Raw genomic sequence first — 17,343 nt, 5'->3', positions numbered from 1 at the left:
TGCCACGCAGCCTCGTATTTGTTTCCTCCACAAACAGAGCTTTCCCATCAAACGGGAGATCCTCTATGGAAGACTGCACCTCGCTGGACAGCCCAGAGAGTAGGAGCCAAGACACCCGTCTCATGGACACCACAGAGGCCATTGATCGTGCAGCCGTGTCTGCGGCATCCGAGACTGCCTGCAGGGACGCCCTAGCAGCCGCTGTCTCTTCCTCCACCAGCACCTTGTACTCCTTCCCATCGCGCTCCTGGAGGGAGTCCTCAAACTTAGGCAGGGAGCCCCACAGACTGAATTTGTATCGGCCCAGGAGAGCCTGATAGTTCACCACTCGTAAGTGGAAGCTCGAAGATGAATACATTTTCCTTCCGAAAGAGTCCAGTCTCCGAGAGTCTTTGTTCTTTGGGGTCGGCTGACCCTGCCGTTCCCTAGGGTTGACCGACTCGACTACCAAGGAGTTGGGCGCCGGGTGGGTATACAAGTACTCATGCCCTTTAGTGGGTACAAAATACTTGCGTTCCGTCTTTTAAGGGATGGGGGCCAACAAGGCCGGTGTTTGCCATAGGGCATTTGAAATCTTAGCCACCCCTTCATGGAGAGGCAAGGCCACCCTACCTGGTGCCAATGGGGACAACACCGTTAAACAGGGAGTCCGAGGGCTCCTCCATCTACTCTGCCTGGAGGTGTAGGCTTGTTGCCACCCTCATTAAGAGTTCTTGGTGGGCCCTAGAGTCCTCCTGCAGGACATAGGGGGGTGCGGCTGCAATCACCTCCTCCCGGCAGGGCGAAGAGGCCAGTGTGGTGTGCTGGGTGTTGGCTGGCACCGGCGGGTCCACCGCCTGGTCAGACTCCGGGCACGGTGCCGAGGACGTACGTCCCACCAACTCCTTCCTCGGGGGTCTGGAGAGGGAGGCCGACGGTGCTTCTGAAGCTCCGGCCACCGAGCGAGCCCCCATCAGGGACTGCACCGGAGGCCACGGTGCCCACTGGTACCATTCAGCCGGCCACCATGCTTGGTGCCACTGCACCTGCTGTGGCACGGGCGGGGCCGGCTGTCCGGGCTGGCTGGCCTGGCGCATGGAGGGACAGCTACGAATGGAGACCGGGCTGGCGTAAGATCCGCTACTGTCCCTGGACCGGGAGGAGCGGCGGTGCCAGGATCTATGACGGCCACAGGACCGCGATCTCGACATGGAGGACTGGTACCGACAGCAACAGCTGTTCCACGAACGGCCTCGACAGGTGGACCCATGATGGCGAGACACCAGCGATCGACGCCCAAGGCTGCGATGTCTTGGTGGCGACTTGAAGCGGGAGTCTGAGCGGGAACTGCGTCAACAATCATGTCGTGAGTGACTGCGGTTCCCTCTCTGAAACGAGGACCGATGGCGACGCCCACCATGGTCCCGTCGACATTCGCTCCTTGAGGATGAGCGGTGCCGCAAGTCCCGGCTGGACAGAATCCAGCCAGACAGTCTGGTCGGCGTCAAGGGTGATCCACCTGGACTCTGCCCCGAGCGGTGATCGGCGTCGGGAACGTTCCCTGGACCGAGACTGGTACCGGGCCAGAAGTGGCTGCGGGGATCCCAGCAGCAGCTTGTGTCTGGAGCGCAGGGCCGACATCGGCAGCGCTCCAGGCAAAGGCATGGACTTGACGCCCTGGGCCGTTTGGAGGGCTTCAGGCGTGGAAGGCATCCGGACATCCGGAGCTGCCTGTTCCGAAGGGGTCGGGCTACTCCGCTCAGCTTGAGTCGCAGGCCTGGGGCCCAGTGGGGATCGAGGACTGCCCGACATGGGCCTAGCCTCTGTCCCAGATTTCACTCAGTGCTGCTGCGAAGAGGGAGCCTTCTTGGCCCTCTTGGCGTGCCCCATGGACAGGGAATGGTGCTGACTGGTCGATGGTACCAGAGGGTCTCCGCATACCCACGCCGCGATGCAAATAAGCATTTCAAAAACTGGTCAGTGTTAAATGACTATGGTCAGGGAACACCTACACAGAGGCTCTCCATGTGAATCAGACCGGTTTTGAGAAAAATCCAACAAAATGGTAAAACTGTAGGCTTGAGTGCTGAATTTAGCTAGAGATTGGTCCAGTTTCTCACTGGTGATAACAAACTTGACCGTTAGTAAACTAAAAGGCTTTAATAATTTACCTATGTGCGGTTCATTAAAGTTGGCTATATGGGACAGGCTTGAGAGTAATTTTAATGAGTAATTTTATTAGATTATGTTGTAAGGAGTAACTGTGGTTTCTTTTTAATGCCTCAGTTGACTCCAAATGTTCACAGGCAGTAGACCTGAGATAAAATGATGAGACAGACCCAATTAAGATTGGCTTAACATAAACTTCAGACTGTAACCCCAGGGTAAGGCAGCTCTTACCTCATTTCTGCATTAGTTCTGGATAACCACAGATTCCTTCTGATAGTGTCTGAGCTAATTACAGCTGCAAGAGTTTTGGTTTGAGCTTTATGTGGACTTATTTAGCCAATGCTTTTTTGTTTGCTGCCATGGCATGCTGAAGTGGCCTCGGGGTAGAGTGAACGGATACCCTTCAAGAACCTTGGCAGCAGCACGTACAATAGATTCTGGTGCAAAATCTCAATGGATTGCGTTCAGTTTAAAGTTCTCGGGCGGAGGGGGGTTAAAAGGCAGTCTAGAATGGCAAAGCGATGGTACTAGTCCTAGGAACTTCACAGAACAAGAACTAGAGGGTTTATGGGCTCTCATAACGGTCCCAGTTTAAGCCTGGATGAATGACGAAGAGCTCCAGTGGCTGTCATAGAAGAGAAGCAGCCATTGCAACCTAGTGCACAAGTATGATTCGATAGAGACTGACCAATGACCTGACACCTACTGTTCAACGCTCTACCCGTCTCGATTTCCTTGGGGAAAATGCTCTTCGCATTAATTGACAGAGTCAGCCTGGAAATAAGGCGTAAAATTAACAGGGAGTAATTAGCCATTGGAACAATTGACCAAGGGCCGTAGTGGATTTGCCATCACTGACCATTTTTAAATCAAGTCGGGATGTTTTTAAGAGCTCTGCTCTAGGCATTATTATGGGGCAGTTCTCTGGCCTGTGCTATACAGGGGATCAGACCAGATGATCACACTGGCCCCTCCTGGCCACGAAACCGGTGAATCTACTAGTAGTAATTTCTCCTCTTGGGCGTTCTCCATTAAAGGTTTACGTCACTCTTCAGCCCCTACTGATCTTTTCAGAATGCTGTTTTAGAGCTGTTCTTTCCATGACACATTAAGGGTGCACCTAATTAACAAACCACACTTTCATTTTTCCAACCCAGAGTCAGGAAGGACTATTTAGAAAAGGAGCATGTTAGCTTACACCCAAGTAGAAAGGTAACCTTCCCTACTGCTGCTTCTAGGGCAGAGCGAGTTGAGGAAGGAAAACAGAGTTCTCCTCGCCATTCTATTACTCGGGAAATTACCCATTAGTAGCTCGATCACAACAGCAAAAAAACCTTTCACCCAGCTTCATACTCCTCCTCCAACACCTAGGCTGCAGTCACTCGTGGGAGCCAGATCCCAGGCGGACCACCACTTGAAGTAAGAATGCGGTTCTTGGTGTACGTTACAGTAGCTGAATGCATTGCTATAAGTACCAGTGTGTTAACACCCCGTCACAATTTTCTATTGTGGCACTAACATGTTATAGGAGGCAAACATGCAAGGACAAACAGGAAAGGGCCCAAAGTGCAACAGAACATTTGGACTGACTACTTAAGCGTGCCCACGAAAGCTGCAAAAAGCTAATTCTATTTTCTTACTGACTGTAGTGAGGACCCAGAACATGGACTATGAAGTTTTGTAGAATCTGTGAATGTTGGAGGTGGAGGGTCCCTTCCACAGTAACAGTTTTTCCAAATAAAGACAGGTGGTTTAGAAAGCTGGTATCGCTAATGTATACATGGATTAGCGATAGTGAAATCTGTCCAGAAATGACTGTTAACGTCATCAGATTCTTGATTTAACCGTCTACTTCTGCCAACGAGAATGCTACCAAGTTCTAGCCAGCTTCAATTCTTTGGAATATACTTCAGCAAAGAGGAGTGTTCTGCCACATGACTTAAGATGAACAAAATTTGAACTCTTTGGGGAAGAGAGCTCTAGGCCTATGGGCCTGCAGTTGAGAAGACTGCCTCCTTTTCTCTAAAATTTATGAGTGGTCAATCACAGCATCGCACAGTTGCCATGGTGGTTCCCAAAAAGGAATAGCATGGACCTACTGCTTTAAAGCAGCAGTGTCAAACTCATTCTGCAGCGAGGGAAGAACGGCCATTTTGGTTACAGTCCTGGAGTAGAACATTCACAAGCAAGAGGCAAGTTTAGCAGACTTGCCTGAGTGCAGAATAAACCTCTTCAAGTAAAGATAAATTGTAAGTAAATACAAAATAAAACCTTAACAATAAATTCATTGATGAAATCCCCCTCTGCCCATGAACTCTCCTCCTATTTATTTCTCTCTAGGATCAGTTCCTCACCCCACCAAATCATCATCATTTTGGGATTTTTCCCCCCTTTGGGCATTCACCCCAAGTGAATTCTCCCCTAACTGCTTTTATCCCAGCCCTTCGGTCCTTTGAGGTGGGGTTGGGAGGAGAATCCCAGTGTTTCTTTGAGGATTCACTCTCTTCTCTCCCCTCTGTTCCCTGGAGGTGGAGGCAGCAGGAAGGAGCGGAGCTGCCTCTTTGGTCCTGGAAGTGAAGAGCAGCAGGGAGATGCAGCTTTTGCCCTGAGCTGAAGTTGTGGGGAGTTGAAGTGCTGTGCAAAGAGTTCCGCGTCTCCTGGTGCCCCTCAGCAGAAGTGCAAGGGGGCTGGGAAGGGTCAGCAGGCTGGATCTGGCCAGTGGGCTGTATGTTTAACAGCCCTGCTTCAAAGAGCTGTGTAAGTGGCTACTGCATGGAATGGGGAAATAAGACAACACTCTGTCTCATCCTATTGAGGAGACGAGCCACCACACGATACACCAGCTGCAGCTTCTCTACGAGCTTCTTGCTCGGTCTCAGGTAAAGCAAGTAACAGTAGGGCAGGTGGGAGGTGCTGAAGGCATAGATCACTCTAAGTCAGTTACTCATAAGGAGCAAATGGAATCTCACTAGCAGCAAATGAAGGCAGTATTTCCTGTGATTGGTGCTAGCGGGGTGTCCAGATCAGCAATTAGCCTACAACAACCCCAAGACTTGACGCTGTCCTGATTACTGATGGCCACCTGCCATGATTAATGCTTAGATGGTGGCACTTATTAATCAGCTCCCACAAGATGCTTCCCTCTTCCACTGGCATCAGTTCAGCCTTTCCCAGACTTCATCAATGCTCCTGTTCCTTCCATGCACCAAGAGAACCGGGATCACTGCTGTCTGGGCTGCTGGTCGTGGAGCCTGTATCATCTCAAAATTTACCACCAAGCGTATGTAGACACTAAATAATCATGACAGGATCGAACCCTGTAGGTCTCCACATCAAACAGCTCTTCAGCAGCTGCTCCTCTCCCTCCCTGTCCAGCAGCGTGGGAAACAATGAGAAATCCCAAGAAGGTGGCTGTTCACCCCACAAGTGAATCTCCTGGCTGAAAAACGGGCATAAGTCAGCCCGGCTGCCAGATGACCTTTGACTGCGCTTAAAGCCAAACCAGACTTTAATAAAAGATAATAAATAGTCTAGGATAGCGGAGACAGGTGGGCAATCTTTTCAGACCACACACTTTGTTACATATGTTTGTCTCGTGGATACTTGGAAGGACAGCAATATTGTTGTTACAAAGGTCAGTCCCAGTCTGCTAGGGTTCCATGGTCCAGACAACGACCCTGTGTGTCCAGATGGAAGATCTGACCCCGTTTCTATGAAAGATGATGGGGAAGTGCGGGGAGTTGAACTACTGATGCTTTTGCCAAGGCTTGGTGGGCTCCCAGTACCTGCACTAACCTGCCCTGTGGGGAGCCCTCCACAATGCTGGACTCAGTGTCTATCTTCCTGGATACTTTATTTCCCGAAGTGTTGAAGTGCACAGAAGAAACCCCCTTGCTACAGTCCAGTAAAAAGCCACCTGTCAGAAAAATAAAAAAATCCAGAACACTCTTTTCCTTTCCACTGTGTAAAAGAAGTGTTGACACCCCACTGCAAATAGATCTTTGAGTTCTCTCTCTACAAAGGCATACAGAATACAGAATTCTTAAATATGGCGTTTTTCACACAGCAAACCTCACTTGGGATCAATCCACCAAGACATTCTTCTTGCCCAGATCAACACCACCAGCATGGAAGACATGGTGATGGATGCACCAATGGATGGAAGTTGCTTTCTAACAGTGGCCATTAGAATGAGCAAATGGATGTAACACATGGTAGAACCTGGATCACTCTCCCCTTTGCGTCAGGCAGAAAGGCCCTGAAAGCCAGCCAGACAAATTTAAAATTATATTTGTTAGACCTCAATACTCATGGCCCCATTCTGCCACCCTGGCTTACTTTGAATAACGCTTATGACATATTACGGATGCATGGCATATCCAAGGACTACAGCATCAACTTTATAAATGTTACATGTACCTGCATGGCTGAGATATTGTATTCTAGCTCGATGGGGGAGTTACAGGCCTTTCCTGTGGGAACTAAAATCCCTGCAGGGTAATTAACACAAATCCCCAGGCTGGTAACCAGCCTGGAGAAGACTTGCACCTTGTGGAAAGTGGCACAGACTGGTTTGACCTGGTTAAAGAGATCTTGGTAAACAAGGAACTGAAAATTGTATGAAGTGTCCACCCTAGCATAAGGGGAGAGATCACTCTCACATAATCCAAGCTCTTTATTGTTGTTAAGACCTGGTTTAGTTATTTAGAACAAAAAGCATTACAACTCTGCTTTACCCGCTGGCTGGTCCTTGGTTAACCCGATCATTGCTCCATGAGAACAGGACTGCAGGAGCTGAACTAAAGGGGGATTGCCCCAGCCACTACTTTCCAAAGGATTCCAACCTCTGTGTCTAAAGCACTTGTAGACACAAGTGTGGGGATCAAGAACTACAGTACTTGAAGTACTGGCACGTATTTTATCTGTAGGTTGCTCTGAGCTCATCCTTTGCTACCCGCAGCATTGTGCGTGCCATGAGCCGGCTTGAACCCTGACTGGGAAGGGAGGGATTGAGGGGATCAGCAAGAGTCACATGCTACTGAAGCCGCTTCGCTCCCGCGCCTCATAATGAAGACTGTTGGCAGAAAGCCCTTAGAAGACAATCAGACGATAGCATGTCTCAAGGCAAGTGCTCGACTGCCCCCAGGGAGACAGTGATGATCTCTCGGCACTAGGCAGATGCGCTCCCGAACAGCTAGTCGGGGCACATAGCCAAGCTGCGGTGGGTGATGTGCAGGGGCCTGTATTCTAAGCTATCCAAGGTAACAAATGCACCTTAGCCAGTGATAGAAAACGGTTTATAAAAACAAGCCAAAGCTGGAGACCAATGCTGGTAAAACTGGATTGTTAACGTTAAAAGGACAAGCTTCAGGTTAAGTCACCGGTTGACAGGACAACAATCGGAAAGATTCTCTAAAAGGGAGGTGGTGGTTAGGTTGAAATCAAAACGCTCTGATTGGTTAATCACAATGGGAAGAGGCTGCCTCCCCTTTCTGGGCACTGTGTATCTGGAGATCAGGGAAAGACCCTGGGGGGCAGCAGGACAGGAAGGAGGAAGTGTCCCCAAATCATGGCTGCTGCTGCCCCTCCTGTCTCCTGGGATCCACCAGGGAACCACCGGGCTTCCACTGCCCTGACCAAAGCAAGCCAGAGAGGGAACCCGATGGACATACCCACCTGTATGTCAAGATCCTGACCATCTGGAATGTGACCCTACGGTTCTGCTGTTAAACTCTCCTCATAGACGAGGAAGGACAAGGAGGTCTCTCTTTTTGCCCCGTCTAACAAGAGCCTGGCTTAACTGGCCAAGACAACGCCACCTTTTGCAACACTGCTATGCGCCTGTGACCAGAAAGCAATACCTCCAACAGCGCAATGTTGGTTCAGTTTGCCAGATCTCAGAATAGCGAACAGCAGCACGTTTCTCTCCAGCAGCTAGGTTGCAAGTGAAAATAAGCAGAGACAGAAGACAGATAATGTATCTTTTGTTAACCTTTCTTTCTCCCTGTGTTTGTCTTAATAGAAACAGGATTGGACTTCAACAGCAACATTTAAAATAACTTTCTTCCACCTCCAAAAAAAGAACAGATCAAATTGTTTAAAGAGACCATCAAGCAGTGACTTCCCCCCCCAAAGAGATTCTGTACAGCGAAAGTGAATATGGAAAACAGTTAAAATAAATGTCTTAATTCTTTAAGTTTTAAAGCATTTAACTGTTTTCCTTTTTGTGTGTGCTTAGTAAGGGGTTGAGAAGATTTAGGACGATTACAATGGGAATAATGCCAGTGCAGACACAAAACGCCAGACCACACTTAATTGCTTAAATATTACAGAAGCATGCCAGGTTTTTTATCAACATCTTTTCCCTTGCTGGGCCTGAGATGCCCCCTAACCACCACAACGGTGGCATGGACTTGTCAGTCCCACGTGTGGAACTAAGCTCAGTTCTCAAAGCGGATGGTGGAATGCTGTTTTCTGCTCCAATGTTTCTCTCAGGACCCAAAGGTTATCAGATTCTCACAGTTCTGTCAGCAAAAGAGGAGAGCTCCTGTGCTTATCAGTAGGCAGTCCGGGTTTATTAGGCCTACAAGTCAGAACGGTTCCTTGGTTGGGCTCTGGCAGATGCTATGGTCACAGAGAAGGAGATCTGCAGCATTCTGCCTGCATAGAAGGTCTTCATACTGACACTTCAGCCTCAGCAGAATTGATCATAGAACCATGGTGACCTGCACGGGCAGTGAAAGGGAACAGGGCCATTGATCCCAAGGGAGGATGACTTCCCTGCTGCTCAGTTTTGGAAGCCTATGAGGTCGATCAGTCTTTGTGGACAGGTCTATTTATTTAGCTGCTAGTAGATCGGATTGGGAGTGGGGCTGGAGAAGTTTCTAAATTGAACCTGGAGTTGATTAGGATAAGAAGCTGACTGCTACATCTCTACTCACTGCAGACTAGACCCAGCGTGTGACTGTCAGATGCTACTAGTCTGGATGTAAGCCATGATTGCTCCTGGGAAGCAGAGATTATTGGCCAGCTGATTCAGACAGCTTTATAAGGGTGGAGCTGGTTCTTTTGAGTGCAGTGGACTCCACTGTTGAGTTTGACTTAAGCTCCTTCAGTTCTAGATGGGAGTTGGTAGTTACTCTGGATGGGCACATCTCCTGTTGCCATTTGGGACTGGTATTCCAGCACGTACACTCAGAAGGATTTTGATTTAAGAGTGTAGCTCTCTTGCATGGCCTCAGATGCAAACCCTAGAGACATGCCTTATTTACCAGCCTTGGAGCGTATCTGAGCTGAGAGCATAGGGCTGGCAGAGTTCCCCAGCCACATTTTGGAGATACGCAGGTCAGGGTATCTCAGCCAAGATCAGACCATATATGAAGGTTTCTGTTTTTATGATCTTCATATAGTCATTTGACTGATATACCCTTTATTTCCTGCAGGCCAATCTTTCCGTGGCCTTAGAGTAGAAGCACCTATGATTGGAAGAAGTTTATGGATTTGCTCACAGGAAAGATTTAGTGGTATCAAAAAAAACCCTGTTCCAAGTTCTTAGCACCAGTTCAAATATTGCAATCGGGATACACATCCAACTCAAAGAGCAGAATTTCTCACCTATACAGCAAAAGACCAATCTCAGAATTCTGAAAGCCTTCCAAACTTCACTTTCGCTAAAGCACGTATCATTAACGCACCACAGCCTAGGGAGAGCCAATCCCAATATTCTGAAGCCATGTCCCTGCCAACGTACTCCTGCATCCTCAGCCACTGTGATAAGACATATGGCCACCATCTCAATACCATGAAGCAGAACTCCAGATTGACCCTCTGAAGCGATTTTCTCTTATAAGGCAGGCCACACATAACTTTCTCTGGAACTTGCCGTTGCTGTGGTGATCAGGCAGGAAGAAAGTGGGGGTGGGAGGGTTGTAAGGGGAAGAATGAGTCACTGAAGGTGTTCTTGTTGCCAATTTAGGGATTTCCTAACCCACTGATCTGCTGCTAGACTGCCCACCTGATAACTCTCCTCTGAGAACACATCTTTCCTCAAAGCGTTAATGACCAGATGTTCCATTTTTAAAGGGACAGTGCCATATTTAAGCCCTCCTGAAAGTGTCCCGACTTTTTCTTAAAAAACCAAGAACAACAACAAAAAACACACCACACACCACGGGCAAATTGTCCTGTATTTTCTGTCTCCCCCTCCCATCAATACTGGCGGGTCCTGCTGCTGGCCAGATCCCTGCTAGTCAGATGCCCACCCGCCAGCGGTGAGTGGGGTCCAAAGTGGGTGTGAAAGGCTGGTGGCGGGACGAAGATGCAGCGTGCGGGGCTGGCTGCTCCCCCGGCTGGTCCATTAGCGCAGCCCTCACTGCATGCCGGCTCTCAGCCAGCAGGGCCCCACCCCTCGTCCCATTTCCGGCTGGCGCTGGCTGCGAGCTGTGGTGGCTGGTGAGCGTGGGCAGGCATCAGGTGGCCAGTTACATGTCGCCTCTGCTGCCCACCCATCAGCCCTTTATGTGCTCCCACTCTTGCTGTCCTCTCCCTGCTTTGCCCTTTTCCCCTCCCCGCTGCTCCTCCATATAGCTCAGTGGTTTGAGCATTGGCCTGCTAAACCCAGGGTTGTGAGTTCAATCCTTGAGAGGGCCACTTAGGGATCTGGGGCAAAATCAATACTTGGTCCTGCTAGTGAAGGCAGGGGGCTGGACTCAATGACCTTTCAAGGTCCCTTCCAGTTCTAGGAGATGGGATATTTAATAATAATAATAATGGAGATATCTCCCGCAGCGGGGCACGTCCCACTCCCAGCGTTGTGCGGAGAACCAGCCCCTGGTTGGAGTGCTCAGCTCACCAACAGCCTGGCTGGGCTGGCGCCCCGGGAAAGCCCAATACCCACTGGCCCAGGGCACTAGCCAGGAGAAGCCAAGCCCTGCATGTGCCAAAGCCCCACACAGCGCTGGCACGGGGAGGCTTCTCAGCTAAGCTCTGGAGGGGGGGGGGGGGAGAGGGGAGAAAGCGATTTCCAGCCTGTTCACACCCTGAACCTGAAGGCTCTACAGCAGCCCCCGGGGCAGGGGCTTAGCACCCTCTTTGCCCTCCTCCCCCACTCTGGGTCCTTCCCCCAGGGAGCGCCGGGCTGTTCCATCCCCTAGGCACCCTCCCCTACTGAGCCGCCTCTCTGCCCAGGTTCCTTGAAGCCTCTGCAATCAGGTTCCCTGGGCTCTGGTGCACAACGCATCTTTAGGGCTTAACTTCTTCCTGCCCACGCTGTAGCCGGGGTTATGTCAGTGGCCAGCAGCAGCCTAAAGGTGTTAGCTGCCTTTCGACACTGTGCGGGCAGGAAGGGACAAGCTGCTTCCAGCCATACGGGAGGAGACGAGATGAGCTCTGCAAAGACACAAGCCAGGTCATCCCTTCCCCTGCCTCCTCTCCTGTGGTTGGAAGCAGCTCCCATCCCTCCTGCACAGAGCTGAAAGGCTGCTGCTCGCCACATTCTGGTGTGAACCCTGGCAGAAATCTGGGGCTTGATGTTAATTTCAACGTTTGTACTGCCTAGTTCGGACTGATTGCCGTTGAACTCGCTTGAATACGAGTAATTTTACCAGGTGTCCCGTATTCAGCACAGGGAGATATGGTCATCCTACAAAGTGTAGACAACATTATGCAGGTCCAGAAGTTAGGGTTGGACAATACCTTACTGCCAAACTCCACTACAAACACTCCTACGTTAGGTTCTTCCTCTGCAGCTTTCAGGCAGAGGAGAGAAATTATGTTCAGCAGTTTTGTGGTTGCCAGTGAATACAAGCCCAGGCAAGACATGAAGATCTGAAAAGAAACAAACCTGTTTCAACCCACATGCTCCTCTTGACTGTTTGTTTGTTACCTTTATTTCTGGTTCCACAGGAGAAAAACTGAGAGGAGCAAACATTCGGCAGCACATTTCCTTCTCCTTATCCATGTAGTCCCTGTAACAGCTGCAAAATCGGGCACATTGTTACAGGATGGCTATTTCAACAGCTAAACCAATATGTACACCGATACGGAGGGAAGAACTGCTCTGAACAGGGCTATACCAGGACAAGATCAGGGGTGTAAATGGCTCAACACAGACAGACTTATTACCTTTTCGACTGTACTAAAAACGTGATTTTTGATCCTATACAAACAGAATTATGTTGCAGAGTTGGAGGTATCCAAGACCAAGTCTTTTTTGAGCCATAACTACCGCCAAATAAAATACACCACTACTCTCCAGACACAAATCTCACCATAAGAAACAACCTTATTCTTTCAGTTTTGGAAACAGGTAAAACAGGGAGGATACATCTAGGTGGCATAGTAGGTTCAAACATTTTACCTTTGGAGATCCAAGTAGAGTCCACGTGAAAGCAAAAGTCAGTCTAGATGACACTTGTTCACATCACGAAAGCCATCACAACCCAACAAAATGGGGAACCTACCACAGCTAACAAAAGCTGTGCTCATAAGCACCAAATGCGTTTGGCAGCATTTCTAATGGCTCTGTAAGCGCCAAAAAAATCATGCTTTGGTGGGATCTTGCCTACATTAGCCCCACTTAGAACAAGCTTGGATTTTCCATCACAATTTGACTTCTGACACATAGCTGAATTATGGTTTTAGCTGTGGTTTTTCAATACTCTGTTAAACAGTGAAATCCAGTTATTGAATGAGCGCTATTGATTAAAAGAATTATAAAAGAGCTGGGTATTATTACTGATCAATATACTCTGTTAAGTATCAGGGGGTAGCCGTGTTAGTCTGTATCTACAAAAACAACAAGGAGTCTGGTGGCATCTTAAAGACTAACAGATTTATTTGGGCATAAGCTTTCGTGGGTAAAAACTTCACTTCTTCCAATACTCTGTTGTTTTTCAAAAAGAACTTAAATAGGCAAGTCGAAAGCCTTTTGAGAGCTAGGTATTATTTTAAGAAGTGCTGGAGGACAGAGCTCCACCAAATGATGGAATGATTTAGTTAGTGTCGGTCCTGCTTTGAGCAGGGGGTTGGACTAGATGACCTCCCGAGGTCTCGTCCAACCCTAATATTCTATGATTCTAAATACAGAAAGTCTCCTTCAGCTGGTATGGATTGTTTTGGATTAATAAAATCATGAGTGATGTGGAGAAAGTGAATAAGGAAAAGTTATTTACTTGTTCCCATAGTATAAGAACTAGGGGCCACCAAATGAAATTAATGGGCAGCAGGTTTAAAACAACTAAAAGGAAGTTCTCCTTCACATAGCGCACAGTAAACCTGGGGAACTCCTTGCCTGAGGAGGTTGTGAAACCCTTTTATAGTCCTAGCCTTAAAAGAGAACTAGATACATTCATGGAGGTTAAGTCCATTAATGGCTATTAGCCAGAACAGGTAAGGAATGGTGTCCCTAGCCTCTGTTTGTCAGAGGGTTGGAGATGGATGGCAGGAGAGAGATCACTTATACTCCATCTTTTGTAGTTTTTCCCAGATCACATCAAGGAGCCCTAGAGGTGTGCCAATTTGACAAAGCTAAACAGATTTAGCCTGTTACCTCACATTCAGCCTGAAAACATTGTTTTCTTCTATTGTACATTAAGGTTTTTTTAGATTAGTAAAGTGCAAAAAAAAAAAAGACGATAATGCTAATTTTAATTTCTGACACCAACCCACAGAAGCAGAAACTGCAAACTGACAGTCCCTTAGCCAGCTCCTCCATTGTGCTCAAGTTCCAGGGTGTATGCTTTTTAAGTTGCACATGCTGCAGCACCCAAAGACAAAAGGGAGAGAAGACGACAAACTTGAATTCAACCTGGACTCTAGAGCACCTGGTTAGTTCTCTGTGGTTTAGAAATATTTTATATCTGATGGGTTTTATTTTGCTCAGCTCACACCTAAGAAAAAGATTAGGATTAGCCCATAAAAGTCAAGAGAGCTACACACACCTTATATTGGTCAGAATTAGACCCTATATCTATCTATCTATCAAGAGTCTTGACGAAAACTTAGACGGTCTAAACTGTACATAAGATCTTACATGAAGCTATCCAGAATCAATTACTTATTGGGCATCCTAGTACAGTACAGATCAGTCCACAAGCTATAAGACTGGATCCAAAATCTAGTCCTGAATCTAATAGGCTAACCACCTAGTCATCCAGAATCATTTTACAATTTCTGCTTGTTTAGCTGTGTTTGTAATGCATTTAGCACCTTGGGATTGAGATATATAATTGACAGATTAAGATGCTGAACATCATATTTCATAATATCTCATCAACATCCACTGCCCTCTGCTACTTACAACTTGATTACAACTTACCAACAGATTAACAGCACAAAACTGAGGTCTGAGAAATAGAGCCTTTCACCCACACTCGTAATGCAACTTTCCACAACTGGAGAAAGGAACATTCAAGCCCATGCCTCAATGGGGGGCATCATTTTCCATCCCTTTACTTCTCTTTTCTTCTGCCTTCTCTCAAAGGGCACAGAAATAATGCTCCTGGTCTCTCATAACACCAGGTCCACTTCACTTCCTTTGCTCTGTATTTTCTCTAGTCTAATTCATGGGCAGGGCAAAGAACTAGAGGACTGCGAAAGGGCCAGGCAATACTCACACTGCAAGCAAGCACTTCAACCAAGGCAAGACGTTGTCATGCCAGAGAGCTGAAGAGTGGAATGTCCTGACATATGCAGGGCAGCGAAGAGGTAAGCTTTCACCTCTGCCATTACAGACTTGGCCTGGAGCTGACCTGGGCTGGCCAGAATGAAACTGGTTAGTTCGACCCAACAGCTGTTCTGATGCCGACCTAAAGTGAGTTGGTGACCTCGCTGTAGCTCTGAGGTCCTCATTGCATAGTTCCCAAAAGTGTTTGCAACATAACTGGCACGAACAACTCCTTTGTTGATCAAGTATCAGAGGGGTAGCCGTGTTAGTCTGAATCTGTTAGTCTTAAAGGTGCCACAGGACCTTCTGTTCCTTTGTTGATATTTCCCCAAGACGACAAGAACAGAATGCAATGGGGACACTAGAGTTGGTCTCATGAAAACGTGACCAAGCACATTGGTAGGGAAGACTGTGCTGCGACTGCTTGTGTTGTACTTCTTCTGGGGGCAAACAAAGTTTATTTCTCCAAGACTGTTGATTTATCATCACCAAGGCAGCATGAAATTTGCTTTGCAAACACTAATTTGCAGGGAGATTTTGACAGTGCTGTAAGTGGTAAGTATCCTCCTCAATAGTGGAAAAGCAGGGGAAGTCAACCAACACATCTTAAAGGAAACAGGACCTTCTCGAAGTGAACTCTAATGTACAATATTTTATTGATGTCAAGATATTTCAGCACTCCCAGCCGAGCCTGTCATCAACAGCCTGCCCTACCCACTCGAGTGAAGCGTATAGCAGCTGCAACCGAGATATTCCCCCCAGAGCAATTGTATGGAAACAGTGGATCTCTGTCATGTACTCAGGAGTCACTCTGAAGTATTGCATCTGCAAATTAATCAAACTAAATCCCCCCCCCCCGCTTTTTAAAGACTTGTGTTTCCAGAGCTCAACCATTTGCTGATTCAATCTTTACAAAAGCTAGTCTGCTGGTTCTTTCTTTTAACACATTCTGGAGAGAATTTCTAGACAGTTATTTGCCTTGTGGAAGGTATTGAAGTGTGTATTTTTTTGTCCACCTAAGCAATCTCTCCCCCACCCCTCACAATAGCGAGAAGGAGTTCTCTCACCTGGCCAGCTTTTTCAGCTCATTGTTAATATCGTGGTTAAACGGCTGTTCTTTTTGAGCTCTGACAAGGAAATCCCGAGCTTTTTCATATTCTGTCAGAGAGAGACAAGCCTGTCATTGAAAGAAGGACAAGAATTAGAGAATAAATATCTCCTCACAGTAGCTCTTCAGGATTACTTCATGGGAATACACCTCTACCCCGACATAACGCGACCCGATATAACACGGTAAAGCAGTGCTCCGGGGGGGCGGGGCTGCGCAGTCTGGCAGATCAAAGCAAGTTCGATATAACGCGGTTTCACCTATAAAGCGGTACGATTTTTTGGCTCCCGAGAACAGCGTTATATCGAGGTAGAGATGTATACGTTTCAAGTTTTGGAAATAAGTAATTCCTAAACAACTGTCTGAATCCATGAAAAAACAGAGCTGTGCAATGTATTTGCAAAGGGCCGGGTTTTCAGACATGAGCATTCAGCACAACTCCCACCAACTCTTATGGTAGCTGCGGACACCCAGCACATCTGAAAGCCTGGTCCAGGATTTCTAACAGATTTTCTGAGCGGCTCATTTTATTCTATTGCAGGTCTTCCCCACAGACTAGCAAGGCTGGGGTTTAGCTTCATGCAACCTCTTAACCCACAGACACTCCATGAATCTGAAAAAGTGGGTTTTTTACCCACAAAAGCTTATGTCCAAATAAATCTGTTAGTCTTTAAGGTGCCACTGGACACTGGTTTTTTTAACCCAACAGAGGAATCTACTTTTGCTCACCTGGCCACACCTGAATAACGCTTTGGCATTTCTCTCGTCGATCTCCAGCGCCTTTTCTCCATATGTCAGAGCTCGGACAGGACGCTCCAGCTTCAGGTAAGTAAATGACAGATTCAGGAACACCAGCAGTTTGGCAGCATCAATCTGGCACTGCTCATCCCCACTGGAAGGCCTGCGACACAGGATCAAAGAGGCCTGGGCAGATGGGATTAAAAAAACCATAGAAATAATGCATGGTGCATACGTCTGTGGAAAATTGAGGACTTTATCTGACCACTGATCTAGAGAGAGACACATCAACTTAACCACCTTTGAAACAGGTTTCAGAGAAAAAGCCAAAAAATAGAATGGCATTTGCGATGCATCCTGAACGTGACCAGTCAGCTCAGTCATTTGCAGTCGTGGCCCAGCATATCTCTTCCGCTCCTTGCTGACTGAGATTAGACCAGGGACCTGGTTTCTGGTTTCGATTTTGAAGTGCCTAGCTCACTGTGAACGCTACAGAGGTTGTTTGGAATTGCTGTTTTTTCTAATATATACACTGCAGAAAGGAAAATCTCACACATTTTAAAAGCGTGGGTAGAAGAGGAAACCATCCACAGAAATTTCACTTAAGTACATCCCCGCCCAGGCAAAACTGGCGGTAGAGAAGGTATCCTCAACAGAAACAACATTTCTGTAAGACACAAACACT

General features: G+C 47.7%; 1 protein-coding gene across 2 annotated transcripts in view; it reads right to left on the bottom strand.

The window, feature by feature from the left end:
* Positions 1 to 17,343, bottom strand: part of FKBP6 (FKBP prolyl isomerase 6) — a 36,699-nt gene that overhangs the window by 10,987 nt on the left and 8,369 nt on the right. Inside the window, exons 6-8 of one of the 2 annotated variants that reach the window (XM_034752944.1) lie at positions 16,650 to 16,844; positions 15,880 to 15,989; positions 11,990 to 12,122 (exon numbers count right to left, since the gene is read on the bottom strand). In XM_034752944.1, the coding sequence (XP_034608835.1) occupies positions 11,990 to 12,122; positions 15,880 to 15,989; positions 16,650 to 16,844 (438 nt within the window). The remainder of the gene's footprint in view (positions 1 to 11,989; positions 12,123 to 15,879; positions 15,990 to 16,649; positions 16,845 to 17,343) is intronic. The other variant, XM_034752945.1, reaches the window with a different exon arrangement.

This window comes from Trachemys scripta, chromosome 18 (assembly GCF_013100865.1).
Source record: "Trachemys scripta elegans isolate TJP31775 chromosome 18, CAS_Tse_1.0, whole genome shotgun sequence".
NCBI classification, from domain to species: domain Eukaryota; kingdom Metazoa; phylum Chordata; order Testudines; family Emydidae; genus Trachemys; species Trachemys scripta.
Note: the sequence above shows the minus strand (reverse complement) of the source record. Positions and strands in the feature narration are given on the sequence as shown.